The sequence below is a fragment of the Carassius auratus genome, chromosome 7 (genome assembly GCF_003368295.1).
Source record: "Carassius auratus strain Wakin chromosome 7, ASM336829v1, whole genome shotgun sequence".
NCBI lineage: Eukaryota > Metazoa > Chordata > Actinopteri > Cypriniformes > Cyprinidae > Carassius > Carassius auratus.
This window is the reverse complement of record NC_039249.1, coordinates 18485353-18506837: the sequence shown is the minus strand read 5'-3', so window position 1 is coordinate 18506837 and position 21485 is coordinate 18485353. Positions and strand designations below refer to the sequence as shown.

Sequence of the window (21485 nt, the reverse complement as noted above, 5' to 3'; positions counted from 1 at the left end):
GTTTAATTATTTCCTGAATTTTAAACGTAGGCCTGATCATAAATGTCTGACGATGTGGACAACACAATTGTGGACAATTATTTTTTAATTATCTTCTTTCTCTAATAGCATGTTTAGTGCTTTGTTATATTTATGTAGGCTAATACAAATTGATAATACACTTGGATATATTTATATTAAAATATAAACAAATGTATTTTCTTATATGTATCGTCTATATGAAGTGCTATAGACAGGTGGTTTTCTGGGTGTGCGTGATAGTGTTGATTAATTATTTTGATAATATAATGAGAAAAAAAAAGTTTGTTTGTCTTCATAATTTTAATAATCTCTTGTGAATTGTGGAACTGTTGCTGTTTTAAAAACGTGTGACATGTTTTGTTTTATGAATCAGTGAACGGTGTTTTCATGAAAACAGTGGCACTAATGCCGAATCACCTTCATGACTGAGAAGCCCCCAAGCAAGTCAGATTCAGGAGTCAGGACACTATTGGTGGTGCGTCTGTGACGCCATCTACACCTCCTGGTTTTGTGGTGAATGCATGGATAAGAGGCGAGCTGGACTGGGCTGTCTTTTAGACTATCTCGAACTCTGCTAGGATTAGTTTGGGTCTGGAGTCTGAAGGAAACGCGTCGTTATCGGGAGCGCGAGTCCTCCAATAGTCGCAGCACAGCAGCGGGCGCGGAACGCTCAGCGACTGACCACACGCTGTTTGTCTTTATTTTACATCTTTGGCAACGACAGAGCAAAAGAAACTGAGGACTTCTGCCTCAGTAGATATCTGATATGGCGGGTTCAAGCACGCTCAGTGTGTTTGTGGGAATTGTTCTAGTTTTACACGCTTTGGGAAGTGTTTTCCAGATCACCACAGGAGAATTAACGGCGGAAGGTGAGTGCTCGTGGACTCCAGTATACACTGCATTGATGACAGGAGTTTGTTTTGGCTATAGGGATGTGAAAAATCAGGGATTCACACCATGACCTAAGCCTATGTCTATTCGTCATGTACACCTATATGGCTTGCAGGCTAAAATGGAAATACTGAATGCATTTTCATAAAAAGTTGATATAGGCTACCTTTATTCCATCTCATCTGAAGGCAAGCTGACAAGTCTCTGCATAGACTATTCTTCTATTTCTCACTCATGGGAACTTTGAGATTTTCTATTCGTATTAATAGCCTATTCATATTAATGCTGAATTGTTTATTATAATGCAACGAATAAGCTCATATGGGTTGAGCGTGTGGTTTTGCTGTGCTGTATGTATGCCAGAGGCTATGTTTATCAGCAGCTGTTTTCAAGCGGTAGCTATGTGAACGTATTATCGCTTCTTGCAGAAAGAATATGAGTGGGGAAATCTTGTAGGCTACCTTCAGCTTCTTTTATGTGGAGCAGGGTTGTTTTCGTCGACTTTGCCCTGAAGCACATACAGTAACCTGTTCATCACTGGAGCAGCTATTGGGTTTCTAATCGCCTTCTGCTGTGTCGTTTCACACTGCGCAAGGTTATTTAACGTGAGACACAGGAGGCTTCAACAGACTGTACTCAAACTGTTATTCGCCATGTGCACATTTTAAGAGGAAAGTAAACTGGATTCATTGACTCTTTCTCGAGTCATAAATTCCTAAGTGTTGCTATGTTTCGACCCATCCGACTTGAGCTCATTGTGTCCGAATTATAACCTGCCTTTGTCTGTCTGTCTGGTTCTCTTTCTCGTGTAGAGATACTATTTGACCGTTTTCGCAAGAGTACGAAAGCTGCAGTTCTGAATATCAGCACGATTTTCAGAATAACAGCATAATATAGCAGATGAGATACCACTCAAAAGGAATAGTTCTCCCAAAAATGAAAGCGGGTGAGTTTACTCACCTCCAGGCCTTCTGACTTTTTTTCTTCAACGGAGCAGTAAATCATTTTTTTTTTTTTTTTTTTGCTGAAACTGTATATATAAGTTTTTGAGAATTACAAAAAAAAAAAAAAAAAAGCATATCAAGGAACACAAAATGAATAACCCTGGCCCCTGACAATTGAAATCTTATGAAGCGAAACGAATGGTCTGTGCAGTAAACTGGATTATTTACAATATTATTACCTATATTCCACAGCTTCAGGCAAATGTGGAAGTCTGATTATTTTGTGCAAAATGGTTCTTTTGGACATTATGTTTCTGGTTTAAATAACTGATTCACCAGTTCATGTACTGACGTAGGGGCAATTATTAAAGCACCCAATAATGATGTGAAACATGGATGTTGTAGATGTCTAATGCATGTAACATTAATAAACTAGTCTTTATTAGTTTGCCACATTGGTTCAGTCCGATTTGGTAAACTTGGTTCATCTAGTTCAATACAAAGAACCGTTTCTTTTGCAAACCGGACATCACTCTGGACCGTTTGCCTGAGGCTATGGATTATATGTAATAACTTCATAGTTTAACTTCATAAGACCCTTAAAATATCACTCATTTAAAAAAAACACCTACATCTCTGGTGGCCTGAGGGCTAGTAAATTTGTGAACAAAATTCTTTCCGTATGCAGCTAAAAAATTTGGTCTGTCATTGAGCAGCTCAAACACTGAACATTGCAGCGGCAGCAAATTTGATCATTAAATTCTAACTAAACTCAACTTTGTAAGAGTAACCGTGCTGCAAGCAGTGAACTCTTGACTATGATGACATGTTTCAGTGGTCATCATCAGCGCAATTCTGATACATATAAAACATGTATATACTTTTATTATTTTGTTATCAATCTCTCAGTTTTTTCCTCTTTTTGAAAGTCATGAAAACACTATTTTGGAGATATCTTTGGGAATGGATTACTTTAATAATATTTTACTTTATTTTTAATAACATTCAGGTGCCTTTTACAAGTTAACTTTAAGACAGCAAATGAAATCCAAATTGACGATTCTTGTTTTTTTATGGAATATTGGAGTGTTTAATATGCCGTTGTGAGTGCTGGACAATAATCCTTCCCTCTAGAAAACTGTAACTCACATCAGATCGCAGCAATTACCAAATGACGAAAATCCAATGATCCAGTCATTTCCCAATGGATAAAAGAAAGCCCTGCCATACATTTTTCTAGTTTGAGAAGCCATTTCACTCAGATAAACATAACAGTAAGCGATAAAAGACTATCACGATTTCAGTTTAATGCCGACATTAATCACTCACCTTTCGTGGTTTGCTTTATGCAAAATAATATTTGTTGTTAGATACCATACTTAAATAAGAAATGCAAATAAAATGAAAAAATAAATACATTTTATTATTGATTTGCAATATGTTTCCAGCTTGTGATATGTCAAAACATTGAATGCCCAACTTGGAAGTAGGGGATTTCCAAGTGATGCACAAATCAGCACTCAGGCCGCTTGGCCAATCAAACCGGAACTAACTGCTGTGGAAAGGGTGTTGCACCATTGAGGAGGTGGTTTGATGTTCTTGTTTTTTATAAAGTATTCCAAATTCTGAAACAAACAGAACTCTGTGACCTAGTTTGTAGCCTACTTTACTGGCATTGGCAGGATGGAAACTGCATGTGAGTTTTGGACAAAACAAAAACAAAAAACACTGCAGCATATGTCTCTCACATGCGAACGTTGAGTATGGTTGTGTGTGTTTTTGCATAATAGCTGATCTTTTATTTCTTGTGATAGAGTAAACAACAAAGTAGGCCAAGGGTTCTAACGCATTACATAAGCCACTTGATGGTGATTCACATATGATATTGTGATAATCATGACTTTCCTGCCTCATGCAGATACAGATCCTGAGACTGAGCAAGTGGTAAACATGTTCAGACAATTCTGAATACCAAATCACAAATTAAGTTGGTAGATAAAAACACAGTCATTTTCAGTTCTTCCTCTAATACTAGATGTTTGTTATGTACAAATTGATTGACACTGATTTAAGATACAGAGGTTTAAAGGGAACAAAGCCTTATTGTTGGTTCTTTAATAAGCAGAAAGTGAAAAAAGACTTTACTCAACAAGAAAGGTTTATGAATTACAATTCATATTTATTAAAAGGAGTATATCACCAGTCTGCTATAGATGATTCAGGAAAAGCAGACTCAGAAACTGCAGAGATGTAGAAAAGGAGAGCTGGTGAGAATGTGAGGCCCCCACAGTTCTTAAGTAGTTCATCCAATGGGTTGGGTTTAGCTTTGTATTCAGTCTGATTTTTTTTGTCACCCCCTCCCTTTGGCTCCTCTCCTTTTCTCTCTCTGCCCTCAATTTCTTCCGAAGGGTTATACTTTTTACCATAACAATTTTTTTTCTCTTTAGAGAGCTTTAGTGAATAATAAGAAAGCCATTTTGTATTGTATTGAACAAAACAAAAAACCTTCAACTGTGTTCAGATCCCAATCCAAGTAAAGTTAAACCCTGAAGTCTGAATGTTTGTTTCTTGCATTGGACCTCTCAGTATGTTAAATTGAAGAGCTTTACCCTGTGGAGATTTTTACCAGTTACACAGGTCAAATTTTCACTGTTTATAGTCCTTGGCCTTGCACATCTGCTCACCGTGAAATCTCTTTGGGAGTGATGTAAAGCTATAATATCTTATCAGAACATTGAATCCAGAGCTGCTCCAGGGCTTTAGACCACCTTAGAGTTTGGGCGATGTCTTTGGCCCTGGATTATCAATCCATTATACCTTGGCAGCAATAGAAAACTACATCTTGGCAGCTCAAACCCATCACACTGAGCATCTCTAGATTGTGCCAGCTTGCACCCTGTAATTGTTTTTCTCTTACTTGAATGTTCACAGCTCACACGAGCAGTCAGGTAACTTCATCTCTTCATGTGGTCGAGATGTGCATCTCTTGTACACATAAAATGGCAGTCTCTCAGCTCATGGCCCAGATAAAGCATTATTTATAGAGTATGCTGGCCATCTGCAGTGAAAAGACTTTATTAATAGGAGTGAAGAGCTGGGTGTGTTTCTCTCCCCACCGATACAACAATATTAATAGTTGCTTGCTAAACTCAGTGGAGCAAAGTACGAATTTGATACAATAATCCTTACATTAAATGCTATTCAAAACATTTATTTATGGTGTAGACATGCACACGGAAATGTACAGATATGTTACAGGAACCATATTCTTGTTCACTTCTGATTCTCTTAATCTCTTGCAAGTCAAGAATATGGCAGATATTTATAAAGGATTAGAGTGACTATGTATATATCAGGTTCAACTTCCATCTTTGTCATTTCATAGTATGCAAAAGGGCTCCCAGTAGTGTGTGTCATTCTTATCTAAAGACTTCCAGAAGTGCGTTTGTTTTGGTCTTCAGTGATTCTGGTCTGGATTATGTATTGGACATGTACTGGCTGTGAAAATGTGTGAACTTAAATGTTTTCTCGAAACGTCCTGTTATTATTTTTTTTCCTTCCAGCCTTGAAGAATAAACTAAGAAATGATAATTTAAACGGATATATTGAGAATTATACCATGCCAAGTGTTTACTATTGGAGTTGTCCTCTAGTAACAGATCCATCCTCCATCTGGACGTCATTAGAGATGCACATCATTCCTGCATATTTTCCATCTCTCTCCTTTTCCCGTAAATCTTTTGCCTAACAAGACTGTCTGAAGCTTCATTCTCACAACCCTGAGCCTGTTTGAATGGAGCCTCTAGGTGTGACCGTAAATGGGACAGCGAGACGATGGAAGACAGCGTGAGCTCATTGGGTATTTTTCTATCCTGATTTTCCTTAACTTGACTAAGTTGGATATGAATCTCTCTCTCTCTCTCTCTCACACACACACACACACACACACACACACTCACACAGTTCAGACAGAATTAGGCCTCCTGGCATCAAGTCGGCATCAAGTTAACTGACCATAGCACTGATGCACAGCCTGTTTCTAATACACAGCCTGGTTCTAAGTTCATCATCCATCATAATGCCAAAAGCAGCAGCCTCCCACACACACAAACTCATGCACACAAAAAAACGAGCTCTGCAGAGGCATCCAGTGGAACTTCCACTGACCTTCATGTCTCTCAGAAGTGACTGCTGTAGGGGGAGAAGGCCGTTTGTAGGAAGATCCTTGAAGGAGAGTGGGAGAGAAGCAAAGAAAGACATCATGCAAAAAGAAAGAGCGCAGCACTACATAGTCAGATGATGGGAAAAGAATTAGTCAGAGAAAACAGATGAAAAACAATAGATGTTGGGCAAGACAGTCCTTTGGAATGAGCTGGTCTGAATGCTTAGGGAGATCATACATTGCAGGCTCTGCAGTTTTCTTTTGCTTCTTTCAGCATGGCGGGTAAGTGAATGGATGTCTTGAGTCAGGCTTTATCTCTCCTTGAATGAGTTCCTAAGAAAGCATGAATAGAGCTATGAAGAAAAGGATAGAGGGGGTCCTTCTGGGTAGGAATGCTTGCAGGGCCTGACTGTTGTTCCCAGACACACCACTATGCATCTGCCGATCCATTAACAAAAACTAATATCACACTTTATAAATGAACAGTCACGCTCAAAGTGGTATGAAGCTGTTCAGTTACATTTGCCACAAAAGAAGAGGAAGGTAAAAGTACACCTCCACCACTAAATCGCAGTTAAAAAAATTGCACTGCACGACCTCACTGAATACAGCTGTGAAAGAGAGAGGGAGGAGAGAGAGAGAGAGAGAGAGAGAGAGAGTTTCTTGGTGAAAGTCACAGAGGTTTCCAGTAGTTGTCTTTTGTGCTCTAAGGCTCTTGTGTGTTTCACATGCTCACAATGCTTTTCAGGCTTCCAGCGGTGCTTTTGTTTTCAATTCTTGCCTGGATCTCTTTCCTTCTTTCTCTGTCTTTCTCTCCAGGGCTGCAATAATGGTGCTCGGTATGAGGTCCTTTTCTTCATAGCTTGGCTAATTACCTATCAACAAAAGTTAATTACACCGCTCTGAAGTGTTTGTTAGTCTTCACAAACATATTCAATGTACTATTCTCAAACATAGCCGCCTAACAGCAGATTATGTCTGCTATTAACCTCAGTTGTGCATTTACACATTAAACGTGTAGCCTGGGTGCTTTTTTAACTTCCTGAAAAAACAGAGGCTGGCTAGATGCTATAATCTGCTCTCATGATACTTAAAAGGATTTCTTGCACCTGTTCATGTGCACTGACCCAAACATAAGTAGTGAATGCAGAGCATCTAGTGACTTTAGAACAGAGCCTCTAGTGTGAATGAGATGGAATGGGTGATGAGGCAGAGAGATTGGAATAGCAAGAAGTAGTAAATGTGTCCCACAGGAATTGTGTGTGTGTGTGTGTGTGTGTGTAGAGTGTCACTGTGGGGGGTTAGCAGAGGTTGGCTCAAGGGGAATGAAAGTTTCAGTTCACTCATGCAAACTCACAAGCACTCGAGTGCTAGGCAAAGGACAATTAACCAGAATGCTTCTTCTCATGAAGACTGTTCCTTTTGGATTACATTTTCTTTTGGCAGGACGTTGTGTTTGCTTGTATGTCTAGTTTTGCTGCCCCATTTATCATGCAGCTCTAAATATCTTTTTAAGTATTCACTCAGGTCATTTCTAATAAAATATCTCTTACTTCCTCTTATTTTCCTTTTATGGACTTTGCATTAAATTTCTATTTAATCATATTTTTAATTTTGTTGGATTTTAGTTTTTCTTTCTGGAGGCATTCCACAACAAATATTTATTATGGAGAAAGAAAAAAATAGCATCACACACACATATATATATATATATATATATATATATATATATATATATATATATAGTATGTAAATATATATAGTATATAAAAATATATATAGCATATAAATATATATATATATCATTAAACATCATTCAGAAAATAAACCCAACCACAAACGTATGTTATGTTGTTTTATAATGTAACATGCTGTTTTATGCTCACACACACACACACACACACACACACACACACACACACACACACACACACACACACACACACACACACTGTATAAGTACATATAATAAAAGAAAAACATAAAGCTACCTAAATATTTTAGGAAAGTGCTTCTGCACAAGGAGATCAACATGTGACGTACCTGACATCAAAAAGTTTGAATATCCCTGATCTAGAATCATTTCAATATATATTACGATATTTGGAGAATTTCTTAAGTATAAATACCTAAAATTTGACAAAGTTGGCCAGAGTTCATCTAAAGATAATGGACTTTGTGTACCCCTTATACAGCAAAACAAATTTTGATATTGTCTTTCTCCACATTGTTTTCTCCCACCAGCCCTGAGTTCTCAAACACATACAGTCCAGAGAGACAGTGGTTTTTAAACGCAGCACTTTAACAAGCATTAACAAAACACCACACCCTTGTACTAGACATGAATGTCTCTGGTTGCTAATATTTCATCAAAAATAGCTAAAACCAAATGACCTATGGCGTTTTCAAAACATCGGTCTATTTGTTTGAGTCTCCTCAACAATTCAGTGCAGCTACATCGACTCAATAGTGTGAGTTTTGGGCAGGACTGTCTGTTTGGATGACAGATGGCAGACTGGGCAGTGTTTGTAAAAACCTGTTTGAAAACAGTCATTATTTTTGCTATTTTATTTAATGCTAGTAGGGTTATTTAATCTTTTCTCCCAAGCCTTTTGTATTTTGGGAATTAATAAACTCTGACTGTTTATTTTTGTGCCTAAAAGTTCTTTTTCAAAATAATATGTTCAGTCTCTCAGTAGCACATTAATTCCCGACTTATGTTCATGATGGTGTTTTCAGCTGCATGCAAGCCTTAACAGGACTGTGTGGGCTATGACTAACTCAGACTTTAATAATAAAGCTTTGTGTTTCTGCAACTGAAACTGTGTCTGTGTGTGTGTTTTAGGGAGTGTACAGTATGTATGAGTGGTGGGTGTGTGTTTGTTGGTTGAGGAAAGATCACTTTAGCAGACACAGGCAAAAACACTCAGATCTGCAGAGCTGTAAAGCAGTGTTCATGAGTATTTGTATAAGAAACTCCCTGGGCCTCATGCAACGTAAAACACCAGTGTGTTAATGCATTTGTAAGCAAATAAAATATTTTGAATGCAGTATTTTAGAGTCAGTGTTCCATACAGTGGAACTAGTGTTTTACAAGCAATTCATTAAATCTAAAATATCTATATAGGCACCAAATGAATTGACCTCCTCATGTTTTAAAGGTCATGACGTGATCATTAAAGCATTTGCAACATTTGCTTGTTTTGAGCACTTTAAGATCCCTATATATAGTGAACTATTAGTGTGTTGTATGTTTTTAATTACTGGGGATGATAAAACATGAATTATGAGAACACATCTACCATATTGGCAGTTGTTTTGCTCAGTTCACTGATTACAATATATTAAACTGTTATCGCTGCATTACTATATGCACTACTGTAACTTAAACAGAAGAGCATGGCGCAACAATAGGGTCATGGGTTTGTTTCACAGGCAATGCATAAATGCACATTTTTAATACATATATATGTGAGTTTATTTTTAATAAATGTACATTTACTGACATTTTCTCTGCAGCCCCAATTTGCATTTCATTAGGAATCAATATAGTTTTGTGTTATCGTGACATTGTGGTTGGAGGCAGACGGAGCACTTGTGCTAAGGGAGGCCCACTGCCCATCTACATGCTCATAGTTATTGCTCATTACCAAGTGTCTTGTTGTACACAGTAATGGGGGTGGGAGATAAAAGAGAGATCCAACTGTGCTGTCTCAGGGTTTGTGGGCGAGTGCCTGAATTGCTTGAGAAGCCCCAAGAATATCATTTTCCAATCATGTTTTCCCAAGGCAATCAGCAGCATCATCCATAAGTGGTGTTAGTAATTTAGCATTTAAACGTGTGGGAATAACCTACAGTGATAAACCTTCTATTATCACTGATATCAATGAATTTATCTCATGATGACCTTTGTTAATATCTCAGTACACTTTTACTTTATGTTCATTACATTCTCTAACTATAATGATTTTATCAACTTGTTTAACTGTGAAAACTCACATTTTCATATCCAAATGAAGATGTTCAAGCACCAAGAGGCCATAGGTTTTATATTGTCTAGTCATAGGTTTTAAGATTAAACTAAATGTGATGGCCCACAGTGGTTTTTATCGTTCTTTTGACCTCAGAGCTAGCTCAGTGTTACAGGCTAATAGTTGTGCGTGTTGTGGAGTATTGAGGCTTTATGTTTCTAGGATAATTTAATCAGTGAAACCTAATTGAGCGTATTGAACATGCTTTTTTGTGCTATGCCCCCGCTGACACTTTTTAAGCACAACAAAAATTAAGTCTGACATGTTAATTACGAATAAATTATGCAGAGTACACTCTTTGTTCTTGGCGGGGGGTCAGGGTTCGTGTCAGAGTGATGCCAACTAACTACACTAGAAAATCCATACAGTCGTGATTGAAGGCTCGTGAAATGTTACACAACCTTGACATCTAGTTATTTGGCTGAAATAGAGGAAGCTAAAGCTGTGGGATCTTCTGGTGTTTGTGTATTATACATACCTCATGTCGTTCCAAACCTGTATGACTCTCTTTATATATATGGTTCACAGGGGCCTTCTGTGGTTCAGAAATCTTTTCAGGTGCTTTGAGTTTGAGGGATATTATTGATTATTTCCTGTGGTGATGCTGTTAACTCCACGGTCTACCAAGTTTCATTGATCTTGAGCACAAAAGTGCTGCTAATGTCATGAGGATTGTTTTAACGTGTCAGTGAGAGTCGACATCCCTCTTTCACACATTTACACTCTTAAATACAGCTAAATATGAAACGTCACTGTCAGGAAATACTGTCTGATTTTTTGTATTGGTCTGAAAAACACTGGTCAAGTACAGATTTGAGATGTTCAGTGGAGAGTCCTGTGGTGACCCCTGACAGATGTACTTCATGAAAACCTTTAGCTGTATCCCCAGAAGTAAAACAAACCCAAAGCTCACACAGAGAAGAGGTCAGAAACCAGACCGATACAGCAGCTCACAACAAGAGCACAAGAGAAAAAAGATGGGGGAACCTACACGTCTTGTTAACCAGGCCAAAATGTTTCATCTAAGCATTATTGTGAGTGTCCAGATGTGTTGGGTCACAAGATATTAGGAAGCATTCAGTAATTGTTATGTTATATGAGAGAAGGTCTTTGTCTGTGTTCAACAGCAGCTGGTGAGGAGGGCGTTTCTTATTAATCTGTTTAACTGCAGATGTCAAGGGTGTCAAGCCAAAAACAAATTTTTGGTGTGCATTTCATGAGTCAGTGTTTCCTGCAGAATACTGCTTTTTCATCAGTTTAAACTGTTCAAATGCCCTAACTTTGGTGTATTACTATGCAGTAACAGTATATTAAAAAGCAATGCAGTTTTGGTAAATCGTAATGTTTCAAATATTTTAATTCATTATATAATTTTGCTTAAATTAAAATTAAAATGTAGTTTATTTGATAAACTTTGTATGTAAATGTAAAAATGCAACCATTTCAGTGAAGGATTTGTGTTTTAACCCAAAAATGTAAATTCTGAGACTTTGGGAACCTCTCCACTCTTTTTTACAAGAACTTTTATTTTAATAGAGCTTTGGCTCTTCCCTTGACATTTTTTTTGTGAGTCTCTGACCATGGAGGCTCTTAAATTTAATCAAACATATCTTACTTTGTGTTCCGAAGATGAACGAAGATCCAAACTTATGGGTTTGGGAATGACATAAGGGTGAGTAATTAATGACAGAATTTTTATTTTGGGGTGAACTAACCCTTTAAAGTTGGTGTGATTTTTTTTTATTTCTTATTATAATTAACATGGACATTACCATGGGGGAGTGTTACATTTTTAAAAGAACCATTAAAAGGCTTTTAAGTTCATACATGTCATAAACTGAGATGTTGAAACATGCTTTAATAGGACCAGGCTGTGTGAGTGCAAATCTGGGCCATGTGTTGTGAGGTCTATCGGTTTCTCAGAGGAAATGAGCATGGCACTTTGATGTTACTAGTAGAGGGAAGATCCTTGTGAATCAGATGTGCCTCGCCTGAGGTTCAAGTTCAAGTTCAAGTTTTTATTTTACAAATTTGACTTTTAAGATTTTAAGACATCATTTTTTTATGACATCTGTGAGATTATTATGAAGTAGGAACAGTAGGGAATGGGTCGCCCAAAGCACTCTTGCTCTATACAGAATGTTGTAGCACTGCATGCATATGATAATGTTATGAAATAACATATACTGTATAATAAAATAACAGTCAGTTTGCTGCTTCGCTCAAACTAGGGTAAGACAGCAGCAGCAGCCCAGGAAATTACTTTTACTACTCTTATGTACTGAATTACATTTTTACTATGAACTACTGACTTTAGATATCATTTTAAATTGTTGGCAGTCTTTTAAAGAAAAATAAGATAATTAGTCACCTATCATACAGGATAAAGTACAATGTACATACCAGTTGTACTGCTAAGAGTAATGCTAGTACTGTTAACTTCTTGTCATTTTACTAGTCAGTCAGACCTCAGAGGAAAATTAACTAGAATGCATAGGTGGAGTACTATTAAAAAAAAAATTATAGAAACAGTCAATTTGCTGCTTTGGTTGTAGCCGTGAAAAACAAGATATGGTTGGATGATTGTTGTTGATGGGCCAACAAGCAGATGTAATCAATGTTTGGCTTTCTTAGAAACAGATCAGTTCTTCCATTCCGTTATTCTTATTTTTTTAATTAAATCTGAACATGTGATTTCATGGAAACTGTCATTAATGGATCAGTCTAATATTCGGGAATGTGAGTGTGCTTAGTTATTTACATGGAAAAAAAATGTTTTTCTTCAACTTTTCATTTTATCCACAACAGTTTACTCACTTCCATTACCATTATTTACACACACACTCATAATGTGAACATATGTATAAACAAATCACAAAGCATGTATGAACACAATTTGAGCTGCTGAGAGGGAGCTGAATGAGACATGCAGGGTGAGGTTGTTTCATCTCAGACCAGTCATCTTCCTTTTACAGTCCTAATAAACATGTGTGTGTGTGTGTGTGTGTGAGTGTGTGCGTGTGTGTGTGTGTCTGTGTGTGTGTGTGTGTGTGTGTGTGTGTGTGTGTGTGTGTGTGTGTGTGTGTATGTGTGTCAGTAAGAGGGAGAGTGAAATATCTGCTGGGTTTAACTTTGGGGCTCTTAAAAACAGGAAATGACAACACTCTTGTCTGTTCTCGTGGATTCCTTAAAAGGATTTTTACACAACCTGCTTTGAGCATTGCTGTTAGAGTGAATGTTAAACAGAGATAACAGAACGAGTACTTTTTATTAGGCTTTTTTTTTTTTTTTTGGTCTGGTAATTTTGTCTTCTTCAGTTGCATGACTGATGTGCATATAAAAATCAGTTACTCTCCCAATATGTGGAATGAAAATGCCACTAGTGCAACATACAAATACATTTGTATGCAGTATAGCATTCAACCTCTGCCTGATAACAAGTTAAATGTAATAGCTGAATGAGATTTTATACTGTAAAGAGAGGTATGGTTTGGTTGTTCTTTCCATACAATGTGTTATTGTAGCTTCCCTCATTCCTGTGGGATGATAGCGATGATAAGTCCTAGATCTTCTCTTAAGGTTAAACGTCCAAAGAAAATAGATTGGCTTTCTGCTCTTAAAGAAGACAATATAATCAAAACCCTTTTGGAACAGGGTTAAAACAACACCTTACCAGGGGCTGGAAAAAAACTATGGAACCACAACATGACAGACAAAGGGCTCTTATGTTCAGGTTTATATTGTAAATGATAGATGTAAAAGATAGTATAGTACTGTATGTGAACAAGAAAGAACATTTTTGCATCCAGTATTGTAATATAACAAAACTGGTGAATAGAAAAATCTAACTAGTCAGTCCAAAATATAACTGTTTTATAAGCCTTGTCATATGTGATCAGAGAATTTTGTTGTACCCAGGAACCTTAAAAAGCTAAAAGACTAAAAGGAGTTGATATGCCAAGAACCATGTGGAGCTGCAGAGAACCCTTTTGGCTCACAGGGGGTCCTTTGAATGTTAATGGCTCTACTTTGAAACATTTGTCATCCAAAGGACTGTTGAAGTACCTTTTTAAAAATGTAGGACCCTTCATTCCGTCTGTGAAGCTCATTGTAATGAGGTAGATATTAGAGCAGAGAAGCGTGGGCACACTGTGCTAGAAAGCTATAGCAGCACAGCAGTCCATACAGTAATGAACTCTCAAGCTGTTCATGTGTTTACCACAAATAACCTTTAGTACGAACAATCAGAGGATGTTACTTTAAAGGAATAGTTCACCCAAACATAGTTCATAATTGAAACGGTATGTGGGTGTGTGTGGATTTAATGGTGTAGGACAAGGCCACTCGTGACTTGTAGCTCAAGGACCACAGGTTCCTTGTACTAAATCTTACACATACACATAATTGAGCTCCTAAGTACAGTACATAATCAATTCCAGAGTGAATAGTGAATAGTAGTGGTGGGATTTTTTTTGCAGGTTGCATTATTCTGTGAGTAGGTTAGTAAATTATCTTTGGCCGTATTATAATGATTTCTTAATTCGGAATATGCTCAAGATTGCATAGGGGGATGTGTTCAGGGAATTTGGCTGTTAAACGTATTATATTTGAATAAAGGTTGGTTCATTTCGATATATGAGAGACAGCAAAATGATCAAATATCCCATCACTAGAGTGGTGACAAGTGACTTTCTTTATTAATGAGTCATTGAATCACTCATTTAACCAATTCAAAACAATGATTAAAGGGTTAGTTCACCCGAGAATTAAAATTTGCTATCTTTTACTCATCCTCGAAGCATCCTAGGTGTATGTGACTTTCTTCTTTCAGAATAATCCAATTTAAGTTATATTAAAAATTGTCCCTTGCTCTTCCAAGCCTTTCAATGGGAGTAAGCGGGTGTTTGATATCAACAGCTCAGAAGACATAAAATAAAGTGCGTGCATCTATAATAAAACGTTCCTCACACAGCTCTGGGGGGTGAATAAAGCCCCCCTGTAGCGAATCCATGCGGTTTTGTATTTCAAATGTAATAAACACATTTTTTTTCTCACTTCTGCTGACTGTGGGGAACCGGAAGACATGCATACACCTAGGATGAGGGTGAGTAGAAGATGGACAAATTTCATTCAATTTCATTCTCTGTGAACTAACCCTTTAGTTTATAAATGAAAGTGAATAACTCACTGAATCATTCACACAACAAACTGTTCAGCTGTTTTCATTAGCATTGAAGAAAAAAGATTTTGTTACATCCACCATACATTTTTCAACCCAGGCTCATTTTATATACGTGCCTCTGAATACATTTCTGCAACAACGTTATTATGTCTTCATGTTTTCACGGCAGCTTCAAACTGAAATGTCCAGAGAGTGGCACTAAAACACACATTCAGTATGTATCTGTGGCACATTATTAATACATTGGTACAGGCACGTATTCCTGTGATTTTATTAAGCTGCCTGAGGTACTGTTGTGTAATATCCATAAGAATACAATTACCCTGCCTCATTGTTTCATGTATTTAGTTAATATATTATGTCTAAGGGTGTATTATTTTGTTTATTTCCTGGGAAGGCCTCATACAGGCAAATATGTAACTGCTGCATGTTGTAGAGGAAATTAAGCAATTGTTTTATTGTAAGTATGCCTTTACTATTTATGTAATACCTTTTGTATTGTAACCAAGGACAATTGTTATTGGTAATTATTTTATTAAGAAAGTGATTTATTAGGAAAGACACCACACATGGTATAGTATTGGATTTATATTTGTTTTATTGAGAAAGTTATTTAGTAAGTAAAACACCACACTTGTTGTTTTAAGCATTTATTGAGAAATGTTTGTAACATGTATAAGCAAGAGTGTTGAAGAAAGAAGAAGGTGGGTATTACCTCAGCTGGTTTGTTCAGATGAAGTGTAAAAAACAGCAGTGCAAAGAATCCCAAAGGAAAAAAAATGAATATGCAAGGCCTTTTATGAATAACTTCTTAGGGGATTTCCAGCACGATGTCACAAGACATTGGGATCCACCTGCTGTTGATGCAGCCATGCAATGTTAAGTTTCTCATGTGGATTTGAGCTGTTTGTCGAAGCGTTGTTTCTTGATATTCTTTCACTTAAACACAGTGTGCACTTAAACACAGATTACAACCAAAAATGAACCAAGGAAACTAAGGAATATATATAACTATACACAGAAAATGAATTAAATAATGAACAGGTGTGATAATCAAGTGAATTGCCATAGTAACTAAATAGAGCAGGAAACTGGAACAAAGATAGGAAATGAAACAAAACTAAAAGTCCATGAACATGAAAACTGAACTGCTAGTTAATTGTAATGTTTGATGAATTCATTGATTTTTAAATAAAGATTATTTTTGGTTTCAGTACAACCAATGAAATTAACTAAATTAAATTGGTTGTTGAACGAAAAAGTTGTCAATCTTGTATGTTACATTGAATCGTAATGTGTTATAATGTATAATTTTGGAGCAGTGTGTGTGCAGCCGAGCAGTGTGTGTGTTCTTTCTGAAATAAACACGCCTTTATTGCTCTGCACTCATTTAGTTAATTGCATTTGCCTGTCCGCTGAAGCTTTTATGTGAAGAGGGGATTACAGGAATGAGTTTACTGATATACAGTACATGCTATGTTGGCTCAGTAGTGAGGTCATATCTTTGACATTTCTAAATATCGAAATGCTTGTCCCTGCAAATGAAATGCTTGTGGTAAATGAATCAACCAGTGGCCTAAAGAGTAACTTTATCATAAACTTTATCATGTACGATGCTGACCTTTAATGGCACAATGAGTATTCTTCTTTTTCAATGTATATTTGACATTTGATTCTGTTTAATCTACAGTGTGTTAGTGATTTCATAAAAATGAATTATTCTGTTTTTGTATGTGTGTATGCTGGACATTCATCCTCCTGTGCGCGCACACACACACACACACACACACACACACACACACACACATTATTTATGTGTTTATCCTTTAATGTTCTAATGTCACCTTCCACTCATTAGCACTTTAAATTAGCAGGATGTGCAGCAGGTCAAAGGAAATAGAGGCTGGTGTGACTGAGCAATGCAAGAGAATTACACTGGTGAGAAAGCTGGAGATAGATGAGGTTAAACATTGCACACACAAACGACTGCTTCATATGAATTCTGCTTTTGATTGACGTGTTCAGTGTTTTGGAGGTACAGTACATGGCTCTGTTTTTAGATTAAAGCAAGCAATCACACAGTGGTTTGTGAAACAAGGGCAAAGAATTTTGTTGTCAGTGTAAAGTCAAAAGGACTGATAGAGTTGTCAGTGCATGTGGAGCGAATGTTTATATGTGACCCTGGACCACAAAACCAAAGGTTAAGTGTCAATATTTCGAAATTGAGATTTATACAACAAGTGAAAGCTGAATGCATAAGCTTTCTATTAATTTATGGTTTGTTAGGATCGGACAATATTTGGCCGAGATACAACAATTTGAAAATCTGGAATCTGAGGGTGCAAAAATATCAAGAAAATCGCTTTTGAATTTGTCCAAAGGAATTCTTAACAATGCATATTACTAATCAAAAATTACGTTTTTATATATTAATGGTAGAAAATGTACAAAATATATTCATGGAACATGATCTTTACTTAATATCCTAATGATTTTTGGCATAAAAGAAAAATCTATAATTTTGACCTATACAGTTTTTTTTTTGGCTATTGCTAAAATATATACCCCAGCGAATTAAGACTGGTTTTGTGGTCCAGGGTCAGAAATCACATTTTACATTTAATTGGCTACATGCCCTCTAAGTGTTCCCTGGCAGTCACATTGCTAGTGCCATCCTTTAATAGATTCATTATATGAACAGATGTGGAGTTAAACTTGTCTTCATTCTGTCCATCACAGCATTGTACTAAAACTGATGGTCTGAAGCTGTGTGTGGTTTGAGCATGGGTTTGGAGGCCAGTGTTTAGCTGGGTTAAGTATACCTCTCTGTGTGAATGGTTAGTAAACGAAACCTTATATCACCCTAGGGCAAAGCCAGTCATCTGTATTCTGTCATTACTGTCAGCCACAGACCATATAATGTACTCAGACTATCATCCAGACACACACAACTAGAAATGATTACAAAGTCATTCAGGGTCTTGCACTCAAGTACATACACATCACTCAATTATGTAACACAAACTGTCATACTGATACAAAGTAGAAAAGACATCTTTCCCTGATATTCTCCTAGTACAGTATGTGTACTGTGTCCAGTTGTTTATGTGCGTGTAAATCTCTGAGACTGATATGTTTTTTCAACAGCCATGCTTTGGTTCCATTCACCTTTAATGGACATCAATACTGAGCATGCGTAGTGTGAATAATTGTCTGTGAACACTTTGTTACAAACATATATAAACCATATCATAATTGTGTAGAATTATAGGAGGATGTCCCTTTCAAAGATCTTAAAATACTTGAGACAAATGTATCCTTAGTGGTACTGATGATTGAATATTTCTCATTAATGGTCCTGGACTTAAAAACACACACTTTCTTGAAACATGAGCAGAACGTTTCATGAAATGTTTATAACTATGTAAAACCATTCTTCTAAATACTCACTGAATTAAATGTGTCCATTTATGTAAAAATGTTTTTACCGACCATTTAAACAGAAATTTAGTCTGTCCCATAGTTTATAAGGGTTTCTCTGTACAGTAAAACTAATATCAGAAATCATTTAAATATAATGATTTGGTGCTTAAGTAACATTTCTTTTATTATGATAAAAGCAGTTGTGCTGTGTATTTTTTGTGGAAGTGGACATGTTCCCCTTTTCAGTATTCTTTGATGAACAGAAAGTTCAAAAGAACCGCATTTATTTGAAATCGAAATCTTCTGTAATATAACACTATAAATGCCTTTACTGTCACTCTTGATCAATTGAATGTGCCTTGCTGAATAAATGTATTCATTTCTCTCTAAAAAAAAAACCCCTTTGAAAGATATATAAAGTTAATTTACTTTGGGCTCAGGTTTGATAAAGATGGATGGCATGGTCAGATATGTTTTCACATATAGAGGTGTTTGTGTGTCTCCTGAGTTCAGGTGACTTGTTCCAGCATGCTTCACCTTCTCTGTAATTACACACACACTAATATGTCTGCTTCATATAGTAGCTGGAGAGAGAGCGAGCCAATCAATCAAACTCTTCTAGACTTCTGCAGCTAGTAGTTTCATACACTATATATTAGAGTGTTTGTAATGGATTTGAACTTTAAAGTGCCCTATGAATAGGTTTGAACCCCATAACCCCAGCAGCCCTCCCCCAGCCCCCTTTCTTTCTTTTATACATCGGTACCTCATATTACTTTTTTTTGTTTTCTTTTGTTCCAGAGCAGTGACTCAAGATAAATGCATGTGGTCTATTAACTTTTGTTTTCCGCCGTTTCCCTTTTGTTCTCTCCCTCCAGCTGTCCTCCTCAGATTAATTAGGAGTAATATATCAGTCATTTTGATCATTTTAGACATGACTAGAGGGAAATTCACATTTGTGGGTACATTTTTCACCCTCCTTCTCTCTCTTTCTTCTGTCTGTCATTTATATACACATAAAGATACACATTCTCCCTTCTTATGGGTAATGCACACACACACACCGGTTCTTCTTCCTTTCCTCCCATTAGAATATACATTTTATGAAAATATGAACTTCATTTAGCTTGTTTCCAATTGGTGTGGAAGATTTTTTGAGGAAAGTTTTTGTAGTTCAAAGTTTATGTTGCATCATCTGTATGTATAGCTTGGCATTCGTTCAGTCATTTATTCATGGACATCTTAAGAGCTGAAAAGAAAGGTACCTTACACTCCGAACCAGAGAAAGAGAGGGAAATGTGGGACTGGATTTAGTCTTGCAGGAAAAAGAAAGCAGAAGCATGAGAGAAAGAGATCCTGTCCCTGCTGCGGTGGCTTTTCAAAGCATGTCACGAGCAGACACTGATTTCCACTCAGCGACAATAAAAGTCAGTGACAGCCGCCTCTCTAAATCCTCATTGACCTGTTATATATAATGGGCTTTACAGAAGGACTTGGCTCTGGGAATCTTTTCTCACATCGAGGGTTTAAAGGAGGAACAGTAGACCATGATGATTTGGAAACAAAGTGCATTCTGCAAGTTGTGCATTTTTTCCCCTTTCTTTCTCACTTGGGTTGTTTTTCAGTGCAGAGAACCGATTAGATGCTCATGTGAATGAAGAGATGTTTGCTGGGATTATCAGAGCAATATTTCTGCAGGAAATTAAGATCCTCTTTCCAGAACTCAGTCTTATATCCAGAAGAATTTCTTACAATTTCTTGAAATAAAGTCCCGAAAGAGGAGTATTGTAACGAGGAGGAGTGTTGTGTTTGGGCACTACACAAACTGTGAACTACAGTAGACTGTATTTTTGATCAAATAAATGCAGCCTCGTTGAGCATAAGATACTTCTTTCCGCAACACTTAAAAAAAACATAACCCCAAACTTTTGAAGAGTAGCATATTTGTATTGTCAGAAGAGTTTTTAGCACAAATGGTTCAATCTCTCCGTCACAGTTAAATATTTTATTATCCTAAACACTTAGTCTTATAAGCGACTAACTAAATTGTGTTTAAAGCAAGTAAGAGAGGATGAGTGTGAGCTCTGGTTCAGGCAAGAGGAAAGCTGCTGCATGCTAATCAGAAGTGTTCATATTCGTATACAGACCAAACCCTGCAAGCTGTAGTGAGAAGTAGACCGAGAATTGAAAATCTTTCTGGCTAATTTTTGTCTCTGTTGTCCCTTCATCCCTTTGTAGAGAATGCCAATGCTAAATATATTCCTACCCAACTTACTGCCACATTGCACACAAGTCCATGTATACTACAGGAAACTTTTGGACATTTAGTTTAGATTTATTTTAGGTGTTCGGAGAGCACTAACCCACATTCCAGGCTGATTCATTGGTCCCTCTTTTTTGTTTAGTCTACTCAATCACATTATGAACTGCTTTTTGTGATTCCAACTTTGGCCCTGATTTTCAGCGTACACACTCCCATCATCTTTCACATCTTTATTTCCAATGAGAGGACTAAAGAACAAAGTAAATAAAAGGTTTAATTAAACTCTGATCATATGAGGCTTGATTTGCATAGGAATTTGGCCCAGTGTATGTGTTTGTGGGTGAATAAGAGAAAGAGATTAGGCACATAAAGAGAGATATACAGACCAAAGAAGAATAAAAGCAGATTGGGATGGGCTGAGACTCTTGGCTCAACATTTCTTTGCCTTTCACCCTCGGCTCACACAGAAGCCATTTGGTGTATCATTGTAACACCATGCCTCAGTTTAACAATAAACCAAGTGTCAGGAGTACATTGGACCATCTTCTTTATTACGACTAAAGTTAAA

General features: G+C 36.9%; 1 protein-coding gene across 1 annotated transcript in view; it reads left to right on the top strand.

Moving 5' to 3' along the window:
- The first annotated feature begins 484 nt into the window (after positions 1-484).
- Positions 485-21485, top strand: part of LOC113106171 (plexin domain-containing protein 2-like) — a 46083-nt gene continuing 25082 nt past the window's right edge. The window contains exon 1 of the mRNA XM_026267839.1: positions 485-890. Coding sequence (XP_026123624.1) covers positions 788-890 — 103 coding nt within the window. The 5' untranslated portion in view covers positions 485-787. The remainder of the gene's footprint in view (positions 891-21485) is intronic.